We start from the raw sequence: 23,374 nt of genomic DNA, 5'->3' as shown, positions 1-23,374 counted from the left end.
GAAAAACCCAGGGACTTGCCAAAAACTCCTGGAGCTAATTAGCAATTACAGCAAGATTATAGGATATGAGGCTAATAATATACAAAAGTCAGTTGTTTTCCTATATTGGAATTTGGCATTAAAAGCACAATATCATTTATATTAGCAAGCACACATGCAAAGAAAGACTTAGGCATAAATCTAACTGCACACACACACACACACACACACACACACACACACACACACACCTGCACACCCCTACCTATTTGCAGAAGTTTGGAGACAGCCAAGTAAGTTGGAGAAAATAATCCAAGTAAGAAAAATAAAAGGAACAATTTTTCATCATTAGATTAGTGAAATGATACTAATTCAGATGATCTAGAAGTAGTAAAAACAGAAATCAAGCATTACAACAGTAGGAACAGTAACTCACATTTGTATAACCTTTCAAAGAATGCTCTGACATACGTTGTTGCAGGAAATCATTTGATCTTTCCATCAACTCTATAAAATATGTATTATTACAGCTATTACAAGAGTTAAGGAAACCGATTACCTACCTGAGGTTACACAGCTAGTAAGTGAAGAGCTGGTTACTTAAATTCAAGTCTTTTTACCTTTATGCCCATTACAGTTTATACCAAAGAAAGCAAGAGCTTTGGTGAGAGCAGAGAATGGATTTTAGAGTCAGTTTGTCTTGTCAAAAATGAGAATAATACTTAAAGTAGGGCTTCTCTAAGGGTGTGCAGAGCCCTGGCTAAATATTTTTTGTAATGCCTTTGGTGTGTAAACATGTTGATGGGTCCATGTGAAATACATTGATTTACTGATGAGGATTTAGAACAATGGGGAAAGGAGATACTTATGTATTTGTTTATTACCTAATCAGTATACATGACAGTTCTTCATAGTATCCAGACACCATGTCTTTCTGTTCAGGTTCAGGAACCATCTCTTCGTGTATTTTACGGTCCATTGCATCATTCCTGGCTAATTCACATCTCCCACAAGAAAAAGCTAATAATACTGTTACTATTCATAGTAGCCATGGCTGTCTGAAACCTGTTTTATAGAATGGTATAGGGGCGCCTGGGTGGCTCAGTCAGTTAAGCTTCCAACCATCTCAGGTCATGATATTGCAGTCCATGGGTTTGAGCCCCAAGTCAAACTCTATGCTGACAGCTTGGAGCCTGGAGCCTGCTTCAGATTCTGTGTCTCCGTCTCTCTCTAACCCTCCTCTGCTCGCTCTCTCTGTCTGTCTCTCTCAAAAATGCATAAACATTTAAAAATAAAAAAAAAAAAAGAATGGAAACAGTATAGATCTTCTTTCTCTTCAGTTCTCCAGTACCACTTATGTCATGCTAGTTATATCATTACTCATGATGCTTCATTATCTTTATCCTTTGTGCTGCCCGTGAATACTGGCTTCCATTGACTCTCAAAGGTTGTGACTGTGCTTTGTTGACAATGGCCACAAATGCAAGTCTTACCCAGAGTATGCAGGGGAAATGTGAATTGCAGTTAGTTTTCTAGTCATGTTAAGTTTATCATTTGAACCTATCGGGACTGAATCATGGAGAAATAGAAAATCTGAACAGACCAATTGCTAGTAAGGAGATTGAATTGGTCATCAGAAACTCCCAGAAAACAAAAGTCCTGGACCAAATGGCTTCACTGGCGAATTCTACCAAACATCGAAAGAAGAATTCATATCAATTCTTCTCAAACTTTTCCGAAAACTAGAGGGGGTGGGGAACACTTCCAAACTCATTTTATGAGGCCAGTGTTACCCTGATATCAAAACCAGACAAAGACACTACAAGAAGAGAAAATTACAGGCCAATTTTCCTTGCGAACATAGATGCAAAAATCCTCAACAAAATTTTAGCAAACTAAATTCAACAATACATTGAAAAGATCACACACCATGACTAAATGGGATTTATTCCAGGGACGCAAGGATGGTTTACCATCGCAAATCAATTAGTGTGATATACCACAGTAACAAAATGAAGGATAAAAATTAAATGATCATCCCAATAGATGCAGACAAGGCATTTGACAAATTTCAACATCCGTTCATAATAAAAGCTCTCAAAAAAGTGAGTATAGAGGGAATTTACCTCAACAAAATGAAGGCCATAAATGACAAGCCCACAGCTAACACCATACTCAACAATAAGAAGCTGAAAGCTTTTCCTTTAAGATCAGGAAGAAGACAAGGATATCCATTCCCACCATTTTTCTTCGTCATACTATTTGAGGACCTAGCCAAAACAAGCAAGAAAAAGAAATAAAGGCATCCACATCAGAAAGGAAGAAGTGAAACTGTCTGTATTTGCAGATGACATGATATTATATGGAGAAGATCCTGAAGACTCCACCGGAAAACTGTTAGAACTAATACACAAACTCAGTAAAGGTGCAGGATACAAAATTAATACACAAAATCAGTTGCATTTTTATGCAGCAATAACTATCAGTAAGAGAAATTCCTTCGAAGTCCGTTTACGGTTGCCTCAAAGAATAAAATACCTAGAAATAAATTTAACCAAGGAGGTGAAAGACCTGTACCAATAGACTATAAGACTTAGATGAAAGAAGTTGAAGTAGACACAAATAAACGCAAAGGTATTACATGCTCTTGGATTGGAAGAATTAATATTGTTAAAATGTCGACTACCCAAAGCAATCAACAGTTTCAGTGCAAACCCTATCAAAATTTATCATTTGAAATTTTATAGTGTTAAAAATAGAACAGTACATCTTCCAACCATGTCTTCTTTTGGACTCATGCCTGAATCTAAGGGCTGTACTGCTTTAGAGGATTATTGTAAAGCTAAATTAAATAACTAGGTCAACTATTAGCACATGGCTTGTGCTCAATAAATGTTAGTTTCCATGTTCTTTCCACTACCATCCTTAAAGAGGATGTGGTTGTTTGTTTTTTTTTTTTCCAAATAAATGAAATGTAGAAACAAAATTGAATTGGAGCATTTCCAATAGATCCCTGACGGAGAGTCTCTGTGAGCATTGCCTATACAGTTCAGGCTAACGCGTTTGCAAGAGATTACTGGAGGACGTCTTCCCAGCCAAAATGACATAAATGACAAGATCCTGGAGACAAAAATAAACTGCAGTTATGTCAGCTCCAGAGTCACTGATCAAACAGCAGAGTGGCCTGGTGTGTTGAAAAGGTATTACGGTGCGCAGTAAGTAGCAAGAGCTGAAAGGCAGGTCCTCTAGAGCTGAGAAATACCACAAATTCCACATGGCTCAGATGAAGCAGTCCCTCTGCCTTAACGTGATGAAAGACATAAGCCAGTGCTGCCAAGTTTATTATAGGTCACCGTAAGTGGGGCAGAACCTATATGGAAGCCCTGGTCTGCATTGGGAGTTCACAAGAGCAGAGGGTTGGTGATGCCCAGGGAAGGATGGATCCACAACTCCTGAATGTGGGTAAATGAAGAGACTAATGATAATGTAGGAAGAGCCAGCAGATCCATAATAATGAAGTCAGACAGAAGAGGTAGTCAGAGGAGATAGAAATTGTCCTTAAGGAGAAAAGTTCCCATCTTGGAGCTTGAAAGGATCTGTGGCAGTATTAAGTACCCTTCCTTACATGAAGTCTACTTCAGAAAAAAATAAAAATGAAAATGTTTAATGACAGAATAGGATTACTAAAACTAATCTAAGCTGCTTCTGCCATTTCCCAAGTCCTGTTCCAGGAACAGCCCTTTAGTAAATGGAGAAATGCACCATCAGGAATGTCAGAGAAGAGAGTATTGAAGAAGCAGTGGTCGGACCCACCCTGGGCTGAGGGTTCTCATCTGTGTGTTCGTGCAAGTCCTCCAACAGTAATGTTGGCCAGCTTTGATTAAATAACTATGCTTGCATGAAAGGACATTAATATTTATTAACTGTTCCTTGTCAGGCATTGTGTTGAGTGTTCTCTATGTGGTCTTGTTTCATTTTCATGGCCAGTTCCTGTACTCTACATCAGTGAACTAGTGTCTGAATGAAGGAAGAGACATAGTAGAGGGCTGATCTGATTTCAGTCCTTTCTGGGAGGGTTCTAGAAATTAGATCATTGACTGGAATATAGAGGCCTAGGAAGAACCCTCAAAGTCCCATCTCCATTTCCCCCAGCCATCACCACTGCTTCCCCCCCACTTTTTATTAATTAACCTTCCAGTTGTCAAAGTAATCAGTTGAGTTCAGTCCAATATGCATGGTACTCTGTGCCATGCACCACACTCAGTTTTCGTGGTGTACGAGAGAAAGATCATTTAAATGGACAGTTACTCTTTAGTGTGGTCAATGCTAGGCTATAACCAGGTCTTAGTCATCATTGTATCCCTAATCCCAGGCCAGTGTCTGGAACACAACAACAACAAGGCTGTTACAGTTCACATGTATTGAGAGAAAACCAAGTGCCTTGGCATTGTAGTAAGCACTTTATTATCTTTTTTAAAATATAAATAACTGTAGCAATTTTATTCAAAATCATCAAAAACTGGAAGGAGCCAAGATATCTGTCAAGGTGAATGGATACATGAAGAGTGGGGCATCCATACAATTAAATAATATTCAGTGATTAAAACAAATGAACATTAAGCTATGCAAAGACCTGGATGCAATTTATTTTTTGTTGTTGTTGTTGTTTTGTTTTTGTATTTATTTGTCATGTCTTTTTTTTTTTAAGTTTATTTTGAGAGAGAGAGAGAGAGCGAGCACAAGTGGGGGAGGGGCAGAGAGAGAAAGAGAGAGAGAATCTGAAGCAGGCTTCCTCCTGCCAGCGCAGAGCCCAGTGCTGGGCTTGAATTCATGAACCATGAGATCATGACCTGAGCTGAAACCAAGAGCCAGATGCTTAACCGACCAAGCCACCCAGGTGCCCCTGTCATGTCTTTTTTTTTTTTTTTTTTAATTCTAGTTAGTTAAACACACTTTATTCTTAACATAATTCTCAGTACAATTGTATGAGTATAATCCCAGTTTTTCAAGATGTGGAAGTTAAGGCACAGAGCAATTAAATAACATGCCCAAAGTCAAACAACGAGGAAGGGATAGAGCCAGGTTACAAATCCAAGCAGAGTGTCTCTTTCGCCTCTAAATATTTGTTACATGAATGCATGCATGCATGCATGAATGAATGAGAGGGAGGAAGGGAAGGAGGAAGGGAGAGAAGAGTGTGGGAACAAGTGAGCGAGCTAAGGTGAAAGTCAGCAAAGCGAAATGGGGTCCACAGGCAGGTAGGTTGGTTCTGCCAGGGAGGGGAAAAAATTTTTACAAAGTTTCATAAAGGGGTGGTGCTTAAACTGAGTGTTGCAAGATAAAGAGGTAGTCATGGGCCAGGGCAGGGCAGGGCAGGGCGAGCAGAGGAAGGCCAACCCTCTTACTTCTGTATTAGGTCCTTTCCCCCCTCACCTCTTCTAGGACATTTCTCCTATGGCCATCCTCTCTCTATCACATCAGGAATTTCCCTCTTATTCCAGCCAGCTTACAAACATGCTAAGCTAATTTCTAACCTCAAAAACGTCTCTCCCTGCTTCTTCCCTCATTGCCCCATTTCTCTGTCTTCCTTTATAGCAAAACTCCTAAAAATAGTAGTCTGTATTCCATGACTCCACTTTTTCTGTGTTCTCTTAAACCCAATGAAATCAGCATTTCACCCCCACTCTCCAATGAACCAGCTTTTGTCAAGGTCAAGAGTAACCTCCCTGTTGCCAAAGCCAGCTGTTGATCCAGTGGCCACACCTCACCAGGCCTCCCACTGTGTTGCACTCGGTTGGTTCCTGTGTCCTTCTTGAGACACTTCCTCCCCTCGGCAACTGAGAGAGCACTCTCTCCAGATTAGTGTTCTGTCTCCTGGACTTTTCCTTTCAGCCTCTCTCTGCCTCCTCGCCTCCCAGGCATTGATCCTTAAAAATGCACACGTTGGTCAGAGCACTCGCCCTCTGGGAATCCTTCAGTGACCCTCCCCTACCACAGAATTCAAACTAGAGCCAAGTGTTCAAAGCCTCCACGATCCGATGCCTGCCTCTGGCATCTCATCTTTCACATAACATTTGGGTGGCACTCTGTAGGACAGCCAGCCCCTTCGCGTGCACTTTCTCGCCACATCCTCCCAAGATCCCTGGGAAGTGAGTGGTTCCCATTTGCAGATGAGAAAGTTGAGAATCAGAGTTTCATCATTGCCCAAGGTCACACAACTTGCCAGTGTCCCCTGGACACTGAAGTTTCTGATCCCAGATCCTATGCTCTTCTCATTTACAACCCTTTGCTTGGCCTGATCCTTAAACTCCATGCTCTGGGGTGAAGCAGGGGAGTGGATGTTTGGTTCCTTCTTTTGGGTTCCAGTCTGTCCATCTGGATTTCCTCTTGAGTACAGTGGTTTACACTCTTCACCCCAGGGGCTTGGTCGTCACGTTTGCAGGACAATGGGTGCTCTTACTGGTTGAAATGCTAAATCTCCCAAAATGAAAGGCCAGCTGCAGAGTTTGAGAGGAACAAGGGCTGAATGATTTGATCAGACATCTGTGGGGGCCTCCTGGCATTTGGAGTGTGAGTGCCTTAGAGAAACTAACTATTCTGGCCTGAGGGAGTTGGCGACTGTTAATCTTGGTGGTTTTGACCGCTAACTGCCCCAGAGGTCCCAGCCTGCTGTATGACTCAGAATCCCCAACACTCCCCCTATTCTTCTCCCACTGGGATAGTCAGGAGGCCATTGCTAAGGCATTTTAATTTGGTAATAACTTGACATGGCCCACTGTCCCCGGGGCTGTATGTTTTAGAAGTTACTGTTGCTTTCTAAATGGAGGTGGGGGGGTTGATTTAGAGGTGCTCATCCTTGACATCTGACTACCTTGCACTGTCATGGGAAGAGCCTTCCGGGGTAGGTTCTGGCTTCCTTGTGCTCCAGCTGGCCGGTGCCCCCCTCTTTTCCATGATAGATTACCTGAGTCCATGGATCTTGGACTGCCCATAGCCCTTATTCCAGAAGCACCTTGCCAGAGGTGGACGATGTAAGCCAGAGAGAGGAAAGATGGGGCCAAAGGTTTATCTGTTGTTGTATATCTGTGTCTGTGGTACACCGTGTTAGAGGGGCAGCTGCTGTCCGTCTTTCGTCCTCAGTGTGAAACTTTCTGGAATTCAGGAAGAGCACAGGAATCCACTGCTACAAGGCAGGACACAGAGAGTGGGGGATTGGGAGACTCACAACACCTCACTGCTTGTAGACACGCTGTCGGAGAGCTGTGTGAGGCTTTCTTGACCCTCTTCTCTACCCCTGTCCATTGGCGCTCACCACTTATGTGCTGTCCCTGGACTCTGTGCTTCCCTCTGTGATGGCCCTTACCACGATCCGCACTGGTGGTACTTCCATGTGAAGAGCTCCTTTACTGATGTCTACCACTTACGCGCTATAGGATCTTGGATAAGTCTCTTTCTCTTTCTGGGCTCACGTGTAAGTGGATAACTAATAGCACCTACTCACATGGCTGTTGAAGACGTAATTGAAAAAAATCTGTATTTCAGTCACTGCACCTAGTCTCAGAGCTTTCCGCAAGTTCACGAAGTATGCTGAAGTTTCTGTTTTGTTTCGGAAATACAGTTGTTTATATAAGAAAATACTGTTATGTAAATTCTCTTGTTAAACCTCTGACTTTTCTTTTGCCTACCAAATAAAGTCTCGACTCTGGCTTATTACTCAGCATTTGTATTTGCATTTCGGGCTTTACATTTCACTGGTAGGAAATGCTAAAAAAAATTGTAGATTTCCAGAAGAAACGCACACGGATACAGATGGGTTTGTCTAAATTCAGTGAGCAATTACTCTGTGCAAGGCCCTGGGCTAGGCCCGCAGGGGCATGGGAGTGAATCACACATGACACATGCTAGGCAGTGGCATCATCGTTTCTGGCTGTCTAGTATAGGCGCCAGCCCCCTTCCCCCCAGGCCTGCCCCACCCAGTTCCTGCAGCAGCCCCGAGGGAAGACTTACCACGGGGGGCCCCAGCACAGTAGAGCAGCTGGGCACCAGCATGTTGGCGGCAGGCCCAAGGGTGGAGGCGGGGGAGGTTGGGCCTGGGAACTGGCAGCCAGCCAGGGCTCTCTCAGGTGCCCCAGCATGCAGGGCCGCCAGCCTCAGCAGTCGCTGAATGTGTCCTGTTCTTCCACGGCGGTTTTCTCTAAGCTGCACTGGCACGGATTTTGGTGGCAAGGCGGTGACTCTAGCCCCACATCGAACACATAAGGGCACTGAAGCCCAAAGACGTGAAGTGACTCGACTACAGTCACACAGCAACAAAGCCGGGGCTGGAACACACAGGTCTTCTGAAAAAATTTTCAGCAAATATGCAGCAAACACTCTAGAGGGCTTGTGGGCTCTCGAGACTGTCTTGTTTTCAGTACAAGTGCAATGAGACTATCAGAGTCATTTTGTTCCTTCAGAAAATTATAGGCATCTTCTGTGGGCCCATCTCTGCACAAAGGTACTGGGGATGCAGGGTTAAATCAGACTCTGACCTTGGGAGTTCACAGTATGATGAGGGAGACAAACTACCAACAGTTACAGTATAGTATGGCAAGTGCCTCTGGGGATAAGCATGTAATGTGGGTGACGGGGGACAGACTGTGGAGCACAGAAGAGGCACTTAGCCCAACCTGGGGGCCAGGGAGTTACTCCCAGTGAAGCTGAGACCTAAGCTTAGTTGTGAAGGACCAGTCGGCATAGCCAGGTGGAGAAGGACAAGGAGGAACATTCTGGGCAAAGAGAATAGGAAAGCAGCAGAGCATCCTCAACTAAACATCTAACGGTTACAGCAATAGTCCCAACATATATTTGACCTATATTCAGGATACTGAGAGTGTTTCCCACTGGCGGGATCATAGTATATGTGGAGAGAGTAGAGGCAGGTGTGGCTGGGCGTGTACAACCCCACAATGAAGCCTGAAAGGGCAGGTGCCTGTGACTGTCAAAGCCTGGGCAGCTCTCTCCCTAGGTCTGCAGGCTCCATATTTCTAGTCTGGGAGCCTGGATGGAGTTCGTGATTTCCTTGGTATTAAGCTTGCTGCAAAACCCAGCAAGTTCCTTTTGCCAAATTCTGTACAGGGGCCTTGCTAATTTATCTACCTATATTCCTTTAGAATTTTTGGTTTGGGTTCCCCACTCCCCCCCTCCCCCCGCCCCGAAGCCTTGGTGTGGAAAAGGGGCTGAAAGGCTGATTGTAGAGAATGAAGCGTTATTCAAGGTTCAAACAGCTACAGCTCTTTAAGAACTAATACCCCACTGACTGCTCAGTGCCTGGCAAGCTGTGACTTTCCTTTTCTTCCCATAGGCCTGCTGAGTTAGCCACCAAATACGCAAACTTTTCAGAGGGAGCTTGCAAGCCTGGCTATGCTTCAGCCTTGATGACTGCCATCTTTCCTCGGTAAGTGTTCCTATTTCTTCCTGCTGCCCAGACAGCCTGGTCCATGGCCCAGGAGTCAGAAACTCTATGCTGTGCAAGTGATGTGCTCTGAGAAAGTGAAATTCTGGTGTAACTTACTGCCCTGTGTCCTTGAGTCTGTGGGTACCTGGAGAGGACTTGTTTCGGGTCGGTTCCTACCCCAGTCCCACTCTGTGCCCTTGCTATACCTTACCCCCGTCCTGTCTCTGGAGCTTGCACCTGCCAGCACAGCCTGTTTCTGTGGAGGGGAGGGGACAGGTAGAACCTGCGTGGCACTCCTTGGAAGCCAGGTACCCAGAGGCAGCCAGATAAGCCTCCTCAGCATAGAAGCTCCAAGTCATAGCATCAAAACTACATGGCTTCAGGGAAGCATATCCAAATAAAGCAGGGAACAAAGAGAGGTTTCTGAGCCTGGCCTGGCTGTTCTGGCACCTTCTCTCTTTGTCCGTTTTGCATTCTGGAGTTCCTGATTTCCTGATAACCAAGCTTGCTGGAAGAAACTGTGCCAAACCCTGGGAGTTTCTTTGACCACATTCTGCTGAGGGGCCTTGCTTACATATCTGCCTTTTCCTCTTGAGTTTTCTTTCCATGAAGCTACAGTGTGGAGAAGGACCTGATGTGCCAAGATGGGCTTGTCTGCAGTCTGGAGTGTAGTGAGACTGCCAGGGTCATTTTGTTCCTTCAGAAAGTTATCGGAGTGTCTGACTTAGAGGAGCTGGAGGAAAGGCCGCTCAGGACCCTCTGGGAGTGGGGATGCAGCACTTGGACCACAGGGGAGCCCTTGGGGTGGCCTCCTGGGGTGGGGTCCGTTCACTGGGGGAAGGGCTTACATCCCATCCCTGAGAAGACTGAGGTTAGGGCATACAACGTGCTTGCCGAGGAAGGCTGAGAAACAACTTGCCCCAAAGTAGATCCAGAATATGTGGTTTTTATGCTCCTTTTCTTTTTCTAATGGGAGTGATGGAAGCTCCTTGTCTAAAACAGGGACTCTGCTGAATATCTGGTGTTCAGATAGAGATCTCTTTGTCTAGGGTCTGCCTTCTGACTTGCTTCCAAATATTTTTCTTCCCCCAGCTATTTATTGAGCACCTCGTAAGTGTCTGGTATTATGTTCCATATTCTTATACATCTTTTCTTAAGTTTACTTGACTCAGTGCCTTGGGCCAGACACCTACGAGTTTTCCTTGACCTGGATATAGGTGTTGGGTTTTGTTTTGTTTTGTTTTACTTTTTCTTTTTTCTTTCTTTCTTTATATATATTTTAAAATGTTTATTTACTTTTGAGATAGAGAGCACCATTGGGGGAGGGATAGAGAGAGTGGGGGACAGAGGATCTGAAGCAGGCTCCACACTGACAGCAGTGAGCCTGACGTGGGGCTAGAACTCATGAACCACGAAATCATGACCTGAGCCGAAGTGGGATGCTCAACCGACTGAGCCACCCAGGCACCCCTTTACTTTTTATAATTGAAAGTAATGCAAGCATACGGTCAAAAAAATAATAACTGAAAATGTGCAAAAGGGTATTTGCTCTCACTCTAGATCCCCAGAGATAGCCAATATTACCCAGACAGCCTGGGTAATATAAATAGAAATATCATGTATTTATTGTTTTGTATCTTGCTTTTTACTCCTAACAATATATGTTAGAAATCATCCTATTACCAGCATACATGGTAATCTTATTCATTTGATGCTTGCATAACATGATTATATGGATGTATAATAATTTTTTCACAAGTTAAGACTTATTGAAGTTTAATTTACATGCAGCAAAACTTACTTTTTGGTGTAGTTGTAGGGGTTTTGGTAAATGCACACCTTTGAGTAACCACAGCAATCCAGTAGAGCATTCCCATGATCACCTCCTGAAAGCTCCCTTGTGCTGCTTTGTAGTTAACCTCTCCCCTAACCCCCAACCCCTGGCAACCACTGAACAGTTTTCTGTTCCTGTAGCATTTTCAGAGTGTTATATTCATGGAATCATATAGTATGAAGCCTTTTGAGTGTGCCTCTTTCATTCACTCTAATGCATTTGAGGTTCATACATGTATTGTGTGTATCAGTTCTTTTTTATTGCTGAATGGTATTCCATCGTATGGATACAACAGTCTGTTTATCTACTCAATAGTTGAGGGGCGCCTGGGTGGCTCAGTCAGTTAAGTGTCCAACTTTGGCTCAGGTCATGATCTCGCAGTCTATGAGTTCGAGCCCCACGTTGGGTTCTGTGCTGACAGTTTGGAGCCTGGAGCCTACTTCAGATTCTGTGTCTCCCTCTCCCTGTGCCCCTCCCCCACTCCGCTCGCTCGCTCGCTCTCTCTCTTAAAAATGAATAAACATTTTAAAAAGTTTAAAAATGAATAAACAATAAAAAATATCTACTCAGTAGTCAAAAGACATTTGGGTAGATTCCAGTTTTTGGTGATTATAAATAAAGCCACCATAAAATTTGTATATGGGATGTCTCATTAACTCTATAAGAAATTGCCAAACTTTTTTTTTAATGTCTATTTATTTATTTTGAGAGGGAGAGAATGTGAGTGGAGGAGGGGCAGAGAGAGAGGGAGAGAGAATCCCAAGCAGGCTCCACGCTGTCAGCGCAGAGCCTGTTGCGGGGCTTGATCTCATGAATGGTGTCATGTCCTAAGCCAAAATCAAGAGTTGGATGTTCAACCGACTGAGCCACCCAGGCACCCCAAGAATTGCCAGAGTTTTCCAAATTGACTGTGCTATGTTGCTTTCCTGCCATCGTTGTATAAGAGTTCCAGGTGCTCTACGTCTCTGCCATCAGTCTTTTTAATTTTAGCTATTCTAAAATTTAGTGATACCTCACTGTGGTTTTAATTTGCATTTTAGTAATACTAATGATATTCATTTTCATTTTCATGTGCTTATTTAGCATTCTTTTATCTCTGAGGAATTGTCAAAGCTCTGAGGAATTGTCAAAATTGTCATTTTGTAAATTGGTTGTTTCCTTATTGAATGTAAGACAACTTTACATATTCTGGATTGAAGCCCTCTGTCATGCGATTTGCAAATATTTTCTTCCAGCCTATGGCTCGCCTTTTCATTGTCTTAACAATATCTTTTACAAAGCAGAAGTTTTTAATCATGATGAAGTCCAATTTATAAATTTTTTCTTTTATGGATTTTGCTTTTGGTGGTTTATCTAAGAAATCTTACCCTAATCCAAAGTCAAAAGGTCTTTTCCTGTGTTTTCTTCTAGAATTTTTATAGGTTTAGCTCTTACATTTAGGTCTATGACTCATATCAAGTTAATTCTTGTATATAGTTTTGCATATGTATGTTTAGTTGTTCCAGAACCATTTGTTGAAGACTTCTTTCTTCATTGAATTACGTTGGCCTATTTGTTAAAAATCAGCCAAACATATGTATGTGGGGCTCTTTCTGGAATTTTTATTCCATTTCATGGATCTTTATATCTGTCCATGCATTAATATCACAATATGTAGACACTCATGTCTTTTTTTTTTTGAGTAGGCTCCATGCCCAGTGTGGGGCTTGAACTCATGACCCTGAAATCAAGAGTCACATGCTCTGCTGACTGAGCCAGCCAGGCACCTCAACAATCATGTCTTCTATTAAGGACAGTTTTATTTCTTCCTTTCCATTCTGGTTGCCTCTTTTTCCTTTTTCTTGCCTCATTGCACTGGCTAGACTCATCAATACAGTGTTGAATAGATGAGGTGAGAGTGAATATCCGTGACTTGTTTCCAATTTCAGGGGGAAGGCATTTAGTCTATTACCATTATGGTGTTAGCTGTAGGTTTTTCATAGATACCCTTTTAGGATAGAGGGAATTCTCTTCTATTTCTGGTTTGTTGAGAATTTTTATAATGAATAATGTCAAATTTTGTCAAATGCTTCCTTTTCTGCATCTTTTGACACGACCAGATGGCTTTTCTTCTTTAATCTATTAATATAGTGAATCACAGTGATTTTTTTCGTTGACTGATTTTTTTAATGTTAAGCCAACCTTTTAATACTAGAATAAACTTCATTTTATTCTAATTTATTATTCTCTTTTATATATTTCTAGATTTAATTCACTAATGTTTTATTAAGGATTTTTGTTTCTCTGTTCGTGAGAGATTGGTCTGTCGTTTTTTTGTAACGTTTTTGGTTTTGATATCAGAGTAATGCTGACATTATAGAATCAGTGAGAAAATATTCCTTCATTTGCATTTTCCTGAAAGTTTTGTATAGAATTGATAATATTTTTCTTTAAATGATTGATAGAATGTACCAGCAAAGACATCTAGGGCTCCCTAGGTTTTGTGTTAAGAAAATCCCCTTGTGGGAAGTTTTTTAATAAAAAAACATAGAATTACATTTCTAGGGGCACCTGGGTAGCTCAGTCAGTTGAGTGTCTGACTCTTGATCTCAGGTCATGATCCCAGGATCCTGGGATTAAACTCCATATTGGGCTCCACGCTAGGTGTGGAGCCTGCTTAAGATATTCTCTCTCTCTCTCTCTCTCTCTCTCTGTCTCTCTCTCTCTTTCTCTCTCCCTCTGCCCCTTTCCTGCTCGCACTCTCTCTCTCAAAAACCAAAAACAAAAAAAACCCAAAGAATTATATTTCTAAAAAAAAAAAAAAAAAGAATTACATTTTTTTAATAGATCTGGAGCTTTTCTATTTCTATTTGGGTTTTCCTATTTCTTCTTTGGTAGTTTGTGCCTGACAGGGAATTTGTGGATTTCCTCTAAGTTGTTGAATGTATTGGCATAATACGCCTGATATTGGTCATTTATATATTTTCCCTTTTTTTTTTACTAGTCTTTCTGGTTAGAGTTTTATTGTTTTCATTGTTCTCACAGAACTAGCTTTTGGGTTCATTGATTTTTCTCTATTGGTATTTTTTTTCACTGTAATCATTATTTTTTGTTCTTATCTTTATTATTTCCTACCTTACGCTTATTTGGGGTTTAATTTGTTGTTTGTTTCTTGGGATAGAAGGTTAGACCACTGATTTGATTCCTTGATTTCATGCTATAAATTTCCCTCTATAAACTGCATCAGGTACATCCCACAAATTTTGATATTGTATTATTAGTTTCATTGAGTTAAAGATATTTTCTAACTTTACTTGTGATTTCTACTTTGTCCCATGGTTTCTTTTGAAGTGTTGGAAATTTAGCTTAATTTCCAAGTATTTGAGGGTGTTCCAAATATCCATGTGTGACAGATATCTAATTTATTTTTGTTGTGATCAGAAAATAGTTTTCATAGGATTTTAACACTTTTAAGTTGATTGAGACCTGAGTTATAAGATAAAATATGGTCTATTTTGGTGAATATTCTGTGTGCACTTGGAGATTTTTCTGCTGTTATTGGGTATTCTATAAATGGCAATTAGATTACGTTGGTTGATAGTGTTTTTCAAGTCTCTTATATCCTTACTGATTTTCCAACAGTTCTTGACAGACAGATGTTGAGGTCTCCATTTATTAGTTTTAGCTTCCCATATTTTGAAGCTGTGACATTTAGTGTATGCACATTTAGGATTATCATATTCCCTTGATGTGAATAGATCCTTTCATTATTTTGAATTGTCCTTTTTTTCCTTATTCTTAAATCTCCCTTGTTTGATATTTATGTAACCACTCCAGCCTTTTTAGAGTTAGCTTCATTGTGGTATATGTTTCCCATACTTTTACTTCTGTGTGTGTTGTGGGGGGAAGCATATGTTTGTGTATACCCTTGAGCCTCAGAAAAGTTGAGTCTCGGCGCTGGTTTACAACAATCTGTCCTTTTATGTTTGACTGTGTCTTCACAATTAAAGTGAGTTTCTTGTAGACAGAACGTAGTTCATAGCTGAGTATTGCTTTTTTATCCAATTTGGCCATGTCTGCCTTTTATTGCAGATCTTATACCATTTACATTTAATGTAATCATCAATATGGTTGGGTTTAAATCTATCTTGGTATTAGTTTTCTGTTTTTCTTATTTTTTCTTTCTTTTTCTGGCTCTTGTTGAGCCAGAAATTAAATGTGTTTTATGACTTCATTTTACCTTCAGTATTGGCTTATAGGTTTAATTCTTTGTTTATGTTTTTTGTGACTGTTCTAGAGTTTACAATATATGTCTTTAATTTATAATCTATTTTCAAATAATATTATAGGACTTCACTTAGAGTTTAAGAACCTTGCAACAGTATAGTTCCATTATCTCTCCCATCCTTTGTGCTATTTTTGTCATACATTTTACATCTATATATTGTAAATCCACATGGCACTGTTCTTATTTATTTTTGTCTTAAAGAGTCAGTTATTTAAAGTGATTTAGCAATGAACCAGAAAAAGGCAGCCTGCAGAGTGGGAGAAGATATTTGCAAATCATATATCTGATGTGGAATTATGTTTAGAATATGTAAAGAACTACAACTCAACAACAGCAAAACAACTGATTAAAAAATGGGCAAAGGAGTTGAGTAGACATTTCTCCAAAGCAAATGACCCAGCAAGCACATGGAAAACTGCTCAACATCACTAATCACTAGGGAAATGCAAATTAAAACCACAATGAGCTATACCTCACCCGCATTAGATGGCTGCTATCAAAAAAGAAAGAAAGAAGGGGAGAGAGAGGGAGAGAGAGGAAGAAAAAAGAGAAAGAAAGAAAGAAAATAGCAAGTGTTGATGAAGATATAGAAAAATCAGAATCCTTGTACACTCGTGGTCAGAATATAAAATGGTGTGGCCACTATGGGAACAGTATGGTAATTCCTAAAAAAAAAAAAAAAAAAAGAAAAAGAAAATGTAATTACCATGTGACCTAGTAATTCCATTTCCGGATATATACCCAAAAGAAATGAAAGCAGGGTCTCACACTGATAGTTGTACACCCGTTTCATAACAGCATTATTTTACAATAGCCAGAGCAATCCAAGTGTCCATCAAGAGATGGAATGATAAATAAAATGTGATATATTTATACAATGGAACATTATTCACCCTTAAAAAGGAAGGAAATTTTGATATGCTACAACATGTGTGAGATTGAAGATATTATGCTAAGTGAAATAAGCCAGTCATAGAAAGAAAAATATGTTTGATTCCACTATATGAAGTACCTAGAGCAGTCAGATTCATAGAGACAGAAAGCAGAATCGTGATTGCCAGGGACTGGGGGTAAGAGGAAACAGGAAGTTGCTCTTTAATGGATATAGAGTTTCATCATCTTTTTCAAGATGAAAAGAGTTCTGGAGATTGACTGTGTAATAATGTGTATGTACTTTAACACTACTGAATTGTACAGTCAAAAATGTTTAAGATGGAAAGCATCTGGCTGGCTCAGTAGGTGGAGCATTTGACTCTTGATCTCAGGGTCATGAGTTCGAGCCCCATGCTGCATGTAGAGCTTACTTAAAAAAATGTTTAAGATGGTAGATTTTATGTTATGTGTATTTTACCACGATTTAAATTAAAAAAAATTTTTTTTTAACTTTTATTTATTTTTTATTTTTTTTAAGATTTTTTTTTTTAACGTTTATTTATTTTTGAGACAGAGAGCAACAGAGCATGAATGGGGGAGGGTCAGAGAGAGAGAGACACACACAGAATCTGAAACAGGCTCCAGGCTCTGAGCTGTCAGCACAGAGCCCGACGCGGGGCTCGAACTCACAGACTGCAAGATCATGACCTGAGCCGAAGTTGGACGTCCAACCAACTGAGCCACCCAGGCGCCCCAACTTTTATTTAATATTGAGAGAGAGAGAGAGAGAGAGAGAGAGAGAGACAGAGTATGAGCATGGGAGGGGCAGAGAGAGGGAGACAGAATCCGAAGCAGGCTCCAGGCTCTGAGCTGTCAGCACAGAGCCTGATATGGGACTGGAGCTCACAAACCGCGAGATCATGACCTGAGCTGAAGTTGGACGCCTAACCAACTGAGCCACCTGGTGCCCCAACAATTTAATTTTTTGACAAAATTTTAAAAAGATTTTATTTTTAAGTAATCTCTATACCCAGTGTGGGGTTTGAACTCACATCCAAGAGACCAAGAGTCACATGCTCTACCGACTAAGCCAGCCAGGCCCCCCCAGTTTTTAAAAGATTTTTCATGGGGGAAAGTCTATTATAGTTACCAGAGGGGTAAGGGAACCCTTTGAAGATCTCTGGACCTTTTTGTGCAGCTCTGTCCTCTATACTAGTCTTCTTCACAAATTCTAGCGTTTTTGTCTTCTAAATTGTGACCCATTATCTCAACTCTGAAAGACCACTGGGCTCTTTTTGGGTTCTCCATTCCTGCACTGGTCTGAAAAATGTTTTTTTCGTGTATTTTGACTTGCTTGCTAGTTGTTTAAGGTAAGAGGTTAAATCCCATCCCTGTTACCACATCGTGGCTAGAAACAGAAGTCCCTTATTCCATGTTACATGGATTCCATTGTGCAGATGTATAGTAGTTTAATTAGTTAATTCCCTATTGATGGACATTTAGGCAACTTCTAATCTTTTCTATTACAACAAGTATTATTACATCAGTGAATGACTTTTTCCTACACACGTGAGATCATCTAGAATAAAGAAGAAAATGTCTGGATCACAATTGTAGATGTTTGAAATTTTGAAAGTTATTGGCAAATTGCCTTCCGTAGCAGTTTCTGGATTCACATCCATATGTGGTAGTTTATGAATATGCCTTCCTTTACGCTTTCTTCTAGTATTTTTATAACTTTATTTTTTATATGGATATATATAGCCATCTGCGTTTTTGTTGTTGTTGTTTTTGTTTGTATTTTGTGTTGTCTTGGTGTTACGAGTGATCCCTGATATTGCGATTGAGGTTTCTTTACTTTTTCCTAGTGAGTAGCTAGCATTTCTTGATATTTTGACTAAATATACTAAGTAAAGTCAGGATTTTAGTTTTGATAGCATTAATATTTTGACACAAAAAGCCTTAATGCAGTTTTGATGTATTAGTTTTTGACACAACCCAATATAAATAAACCATTAAATCTTTACTTTATTTATTTCTCCTTTATTGTCAAGTGTTGTGTGAAGCATACATTCTTACTCTGTTCCCAAGCCTCGCTTGTGGGGGAGCAGGCGGTGGTAATGGAAGGGATGCCAGTATGCCAGCCTGTTCTGCCTACAGAGTCCTGCCTCTCAGGGAAGCCAGCCTGTTCCCTCTTAGACCTTTGTACTGTCTCCTGGGAAGTCTTCCTTACTTTCCCTGAGACTTGCCTGCCTAGAGACATCTTTTTTTCTTTTTTTTAATGTTTATTTATTTTGAGAGGGGGTGAGGGGCAGAGAGGGAGGGAAAGAGAGAGAATCCCAAGGAGGCCCTGTGTTGTCAACACAGAGCCCGACGTGGGGCTTGATCTCACAAACCATGAGGTCATGACTCAAGCCAAAATCAAGAGCCAGACATTCAACTGACTGAGCCACCCAGGCGCCCTGAGACATCTTCTTCTAATGAGAGAGATAGGGAAGAGAGGGCATAAGGCTTAAAGCAACTCAGATTTATTGAGCACCTGCTGTGCTCTGAACATTGTTGGTCTCATGGAAGGGAAAGTCTTCCCGGACCCCCACCCATCTACACACACCCAGTTACTCTTTCCTCAGCTTGTGCCACCACAGTGTCGCATACACAGCTCTGTCATCGTACTTACAACTATTGATTGATGTGTCTTCTCCCATAGTAGGATGTGAACTTCTCAACATAGAGACATGGTCTTGTTCATGGCTGCCAACACTTAGCAGAGCTTTTGACACTTAGTAGGCACTTAATATTTGTTTTACGAGTGGATATTAATCTCTGCCCTCAGGAAATTGAGAGACTCAAGGGTATGAGGGTTGTTAATAAAATACTCTTGATGGAAAGAGTGAAGAAAAGTAATTATTTTGATGTAGAAAAATTATTCTGACATAGACCAATACATGATAGACTGGAAGGAGATGAGATTTGGAGACAGAAAGTTCTCTCGGCTTTCTCACTTAACATACTGTGTGATCTTGGAAAAGTCTGAGCATTGCTTATCTCATTAGTGAAGAGAATGAAATGAGATGTTGTATCCTGGGGCTGTAAATGCTGATCATTCCAGAAAATTTTAATGTCAGACACTTACTAAGTGAATTCTGTTTTCTCAGTGACTTTTCTTATGAACAGGTAAGTTTTTTTCAGGAAGGAATAAAGATCCCAGAATAGATCATGATAAACATTAAAAATGTAGGTTTCCGGGGCAGGGGGGAAAGGTAGATTTCAAAGCAAAGAAATGTGACTGATAAAAACCTTAATCGACACACCCCATTCTCCTGGCAGTACTTTGCTATGTGCGTAGGAGTCGCTTTTTGTGCTTTCGTGAAAGATTTAGTGTCGTGTCTTTTAGGTGGTGGCCATTGGAACCATGGGCATGGGGAGCCAGTGCAGCATCGGCAGGGTAAGCCCGTGGCAGGCAGTTTCAGCAGAAAGCAGAATCCAAATTGAGGCGGTGGCCGTGCTGCAGGGCAGAAACATCAGTAGCAACAATGCTAGCCCACACCTCTTGATGTAGCGGTTCCTATGCTGAGACCTTTCCCTGTCTTTCCTGTTTTAATCTTCCCAACAGTCTTGTGACATAGGTGTTGTCATTAATCCAGTGTTAAGCAGGAGAAGATGAGGGTGGAGAGAGTCCATCCATTTGCTTAAGGTCATAGCAGTAGGAAGCGATGAAGCCGAGTTTCGAACCCAAGCCCTCCGACCGCAGAGCCCACAAGCTTAACTGCTACTTTCTGCTTCCTCTCATAGCTGCTGTCTCATGGACAGGCTGGCTAGTGGCCAGAGTACAGAGGTCTACCTGATGCCCGGTGGTGGTTAATGAGGTACTGGTGTAGAAATTGCCCTCTTGCCCATCTCTACAGGGGAAAACGAACGTCTTTTGAGATGTACTTTGCTTTCAAAAAGCCGAGGTGCACGGTATCTGTGACTGTATGTATCTGTGATTTTTAGCCACGGTCCAAGCTGGCTGAATTCTTAAGAGTGCAGGGATGGCCTTTGAAACCCCACTGAGCTCTCTGAGGCAGGAAGTCTGGAATATTGACAGAGCCCCTAGCTGCATGTTTTGGGACCCCTGCGTTAAAAGGTACAGGAGGCCTATTGCACTGCCTCCTGGGGGTTTTGAAAGCTTGTGGGTTCCTGGCCAGAGTAACTGGGTACCTAGTATCTCCACATTCCAAAGCTCCTCTCTCTCTGCTCTTCCAGGGCAGATCCTAGGATTCTTATTACTACAATACCAGAGAGGGATGGTAGGATTGAAAGGCATCCTTGCTAAGCTTTGTTCCAGACATAAATGACAAAGGAGAATAGATCATCATCTACTTCTACAGAATTGTTGTCCTTTCAGAGTGGTAGCAAGTTGAGTACCGCCCCCGCCCCAGCCCAGACAGGAGAGTGCAGACTCGTCAATTGCTTTCTCCACTCCCACCACTTCCCTCCCTGAAATGCTCTCACCCAGATCACTTGAAAGGACTAACTGACAAATCCAAGGGTGGACCTTTTCTTTTTCTGACCTCTTTGAAGCATTTGGCAGTATTCATTTCTTCCTTCATTTTCAAACTCTCTCCTCAGTAATTCTTTGTCCACACTCCCTTCCAGTTCTCCTACTTCTCTGATTGTTCCTTCTCAGTCTCTTTCTCAAGCAACCTCCTGTTCCTGTGTCCACCTTTAAATGCTGATGTCTGCCAGGGCTCGGTTATGGTCTTCTTCACTTCTTACTCCACAGCATCAGTGAACACCTGTGTGCCAGTGACTCTCTCAGCTCCTGATCTGTGGACCCAGACGCCCAACTTCCTGCCAGACAACTCCACTTGGAGGACTCTCGAGCATCTCAAACTCAATGTGCCCAAATCACTGAATTTCTAAAAAAAATCAGTCCATATTGCCTCTTTCAGTGAATGACACCAGTATCCACCTGAGAGGGTAACATGAGCCAGAAATCTGTGAGTTCTTCTTTCTCCTTCTCTCAACCAAATATCCGGCTAGTCATTGAGTCATGACACTTCTGCCCTCTGTAAGATCTCTTCTCTGAGGTCAGTCTCTTCCCTGTGCCCTGGTTCTTCAACCTTTCCTAGATCTTGGACCTAAAGATCCAGGACCTGGATCTTCATTCTCTTTACTGACTCCTTCATACCACTGTTTAGTCATACTGAAGTCTCTCAGTTCCCTGAAAAGGCTGCCACATTGACTCTACTATCCTGTAAACCCAATGGTAATAGCTCCCATTTCATTCACTTAACAAACCTTATTGAGCACCTACTATGTGCCTGACACTTCTCTAGGTGCTAGAGCTTCAGCATTGTATAAGATACAGAAAATCTGGAGCACCTGGGTGGCTCAGTCGGTTAAGCATCCTACTTCAGCTCAGGTCATGATCTCACAATCCGTGAGTTCAAGCCCCGCATCGGGTTCCGTGCTGACAGCTCAGAGCCTGGAGCCTGCTTCAGATTCTGTGTCTCCCTCTCTCTCTATGCCCCTCCCCTGCCCACACTCTGTCTCTCTGTCTCTCTCAAAAATAAATAAATTAAAAAAGAAAAAGATACATAAAATCTGTCCCCTCAAAGAGCTTACATTCCATTGGCAGATATAGACAGCCTGTGTATATAAAAGGTCACATAGTTTTATATAGAGCACTTACTATGTTCCAGCCACTGTGCTAAACGTTGTATATTCATTTCTTCATTTAGTTTTTACAATGACGCTGTGGAATAAGTGTTGTTTATGCCCATTTTACAGATGAAAAAGCTGTAACTTGGCCATAGTCATAGTAGCACAGAGCGAGCAATCAAACCCACTAACCCTACCTTGAGTCATGGCTCTGAGCCATGAGCCCGGAGGGGAATGCAGATTCCTTTTGATTGGAGACTGTTTTAAATATTTTCAGCGGGGAATCCCTGCAGTGAAATCTTTGGGTGCTGGGCCTTTTCAGGAAGTGCAGAGTCCTCAGTAACTAAAGCTTCTCTGCGTGTTGTCCAGGGATCTACAGCCCCTCATGGGCTAGCTAGGCAGACCGAATGGCTGTCCTTGACCTGGCCTCCAGCTTGAAGCTAGAGGAATCGCCATCTGTGTCCTCTTGGTTTCTCTGGCGTCAGTTTTGTCTCCATGCATTTTTTGGTATCAGCTGTTCTGACCTCCTCTGGGAACCAATCCATGATCTGCTTTTAAATTAACACCACTTCCTGTCTCAGTCTATCCCTTCTGCCTCCCCCACCCTTCAAGGAATTCAGCCACTGTCACCTGCCCCCTCCCCTCCCCTGGACCCTGTAGCTGTGCATTCCATCTCCTTCCTCTTTGCTCTGTGTACTAACCCTTCTAGGTGAGTGTGCAGTAAATGACCAGAAGTTGTGTTTGCTTTGGAAAAATCTCCTTCCCTAGATGACTGGGGACCCATACTTCTTTGAACAGGTGAATCTTGTAGAAAACCTGTTGGGTTTTCCCTAGTTGTAAATTCATCTGCTGCAGATGAGGGGCTGGGCCTCAGCCCCTGATGATGTCAGTGTGTCTTTCTCTTGCCGGGTTCAGGACCTGCGGAGCCATGTCTTGTCCCCTCTCCAGCTTCTCCTGAAGGTGAGTGCCAGGCAGAACCCTTGGGTGTCAGTCATTTGGAAACCTGTTGTGAGCTATGGAATCAAAAGTGATGTGAACTGGTCTGCAGCCAGATTTCTGAGAAATTGATAATAAAATTTTAGACATGTCTATAGCAACTAGAGTAAGTTTATGTCAGTTGAACCTAGTAATTTAAGAATGGAGTTCGCATTTTATATGTTTTAAATTTTCTAGCGATTCATTTTTATTATGCTTTATAAAAGTATCGCTCTGTGACAGAATTGAAATTTCAAAAGCCAAACAAACCAGTCCTTCTTCACAGATGGTTTGAGAAGCACTGGACTGTAGTGATTAATGCCCAGGCTTTAAAAGTGAGTAGGGCTGGGTGGCTTAAACCCCC

The 23,374-nt window shown here is 41.8% G+C and overlaps 1 protein-coding gene across 4 annotated transcripts in view; it reads left to right on the top strand.

The window, feature by feature from the left end:
* ST3GAL3 (ST3 beta-galactoside alpha-2,3-sialyltransferase 3) overlaps positions 1–23,374 on the top strand; it is a 201,004-nt gene that overhangs the window by 114,655 nt on the left and 62,975 nt on the right. For all 4 annotated transcript variants that reach the window (XM_060621876.3, XM_060621875.3, XM_060621878.3 and 1 more), the window contains one exon: positions 9,323–9,415. In XM_060621876.3, the coding sequence (XP_060477859.2) occupies positions 9,323–9,415 (93 nt within the window). The remainder of the gene's footprint in view (positions 1–9,322; positions 9,416–23,374) is intronic.

This window comes from Panthera onca, chromosome C1, assembly GCF_046562875.1.
Source record: "Panthera onca isolate mPanOnc1 chromosome C1, mPanOnc1 haplotype 2, whole genome shotgun sequence".
In the NCBI taxonomy this organism is placed as follows: domain Eukaryota; kingdom Metazoa; phylum Chordata; class Mammalia; order Carnivora; family Felidae; genus Panthera; species Panthera onca.
This window is presented reverse-complemented; position numbering and strand designations above follow the sequence as displayed.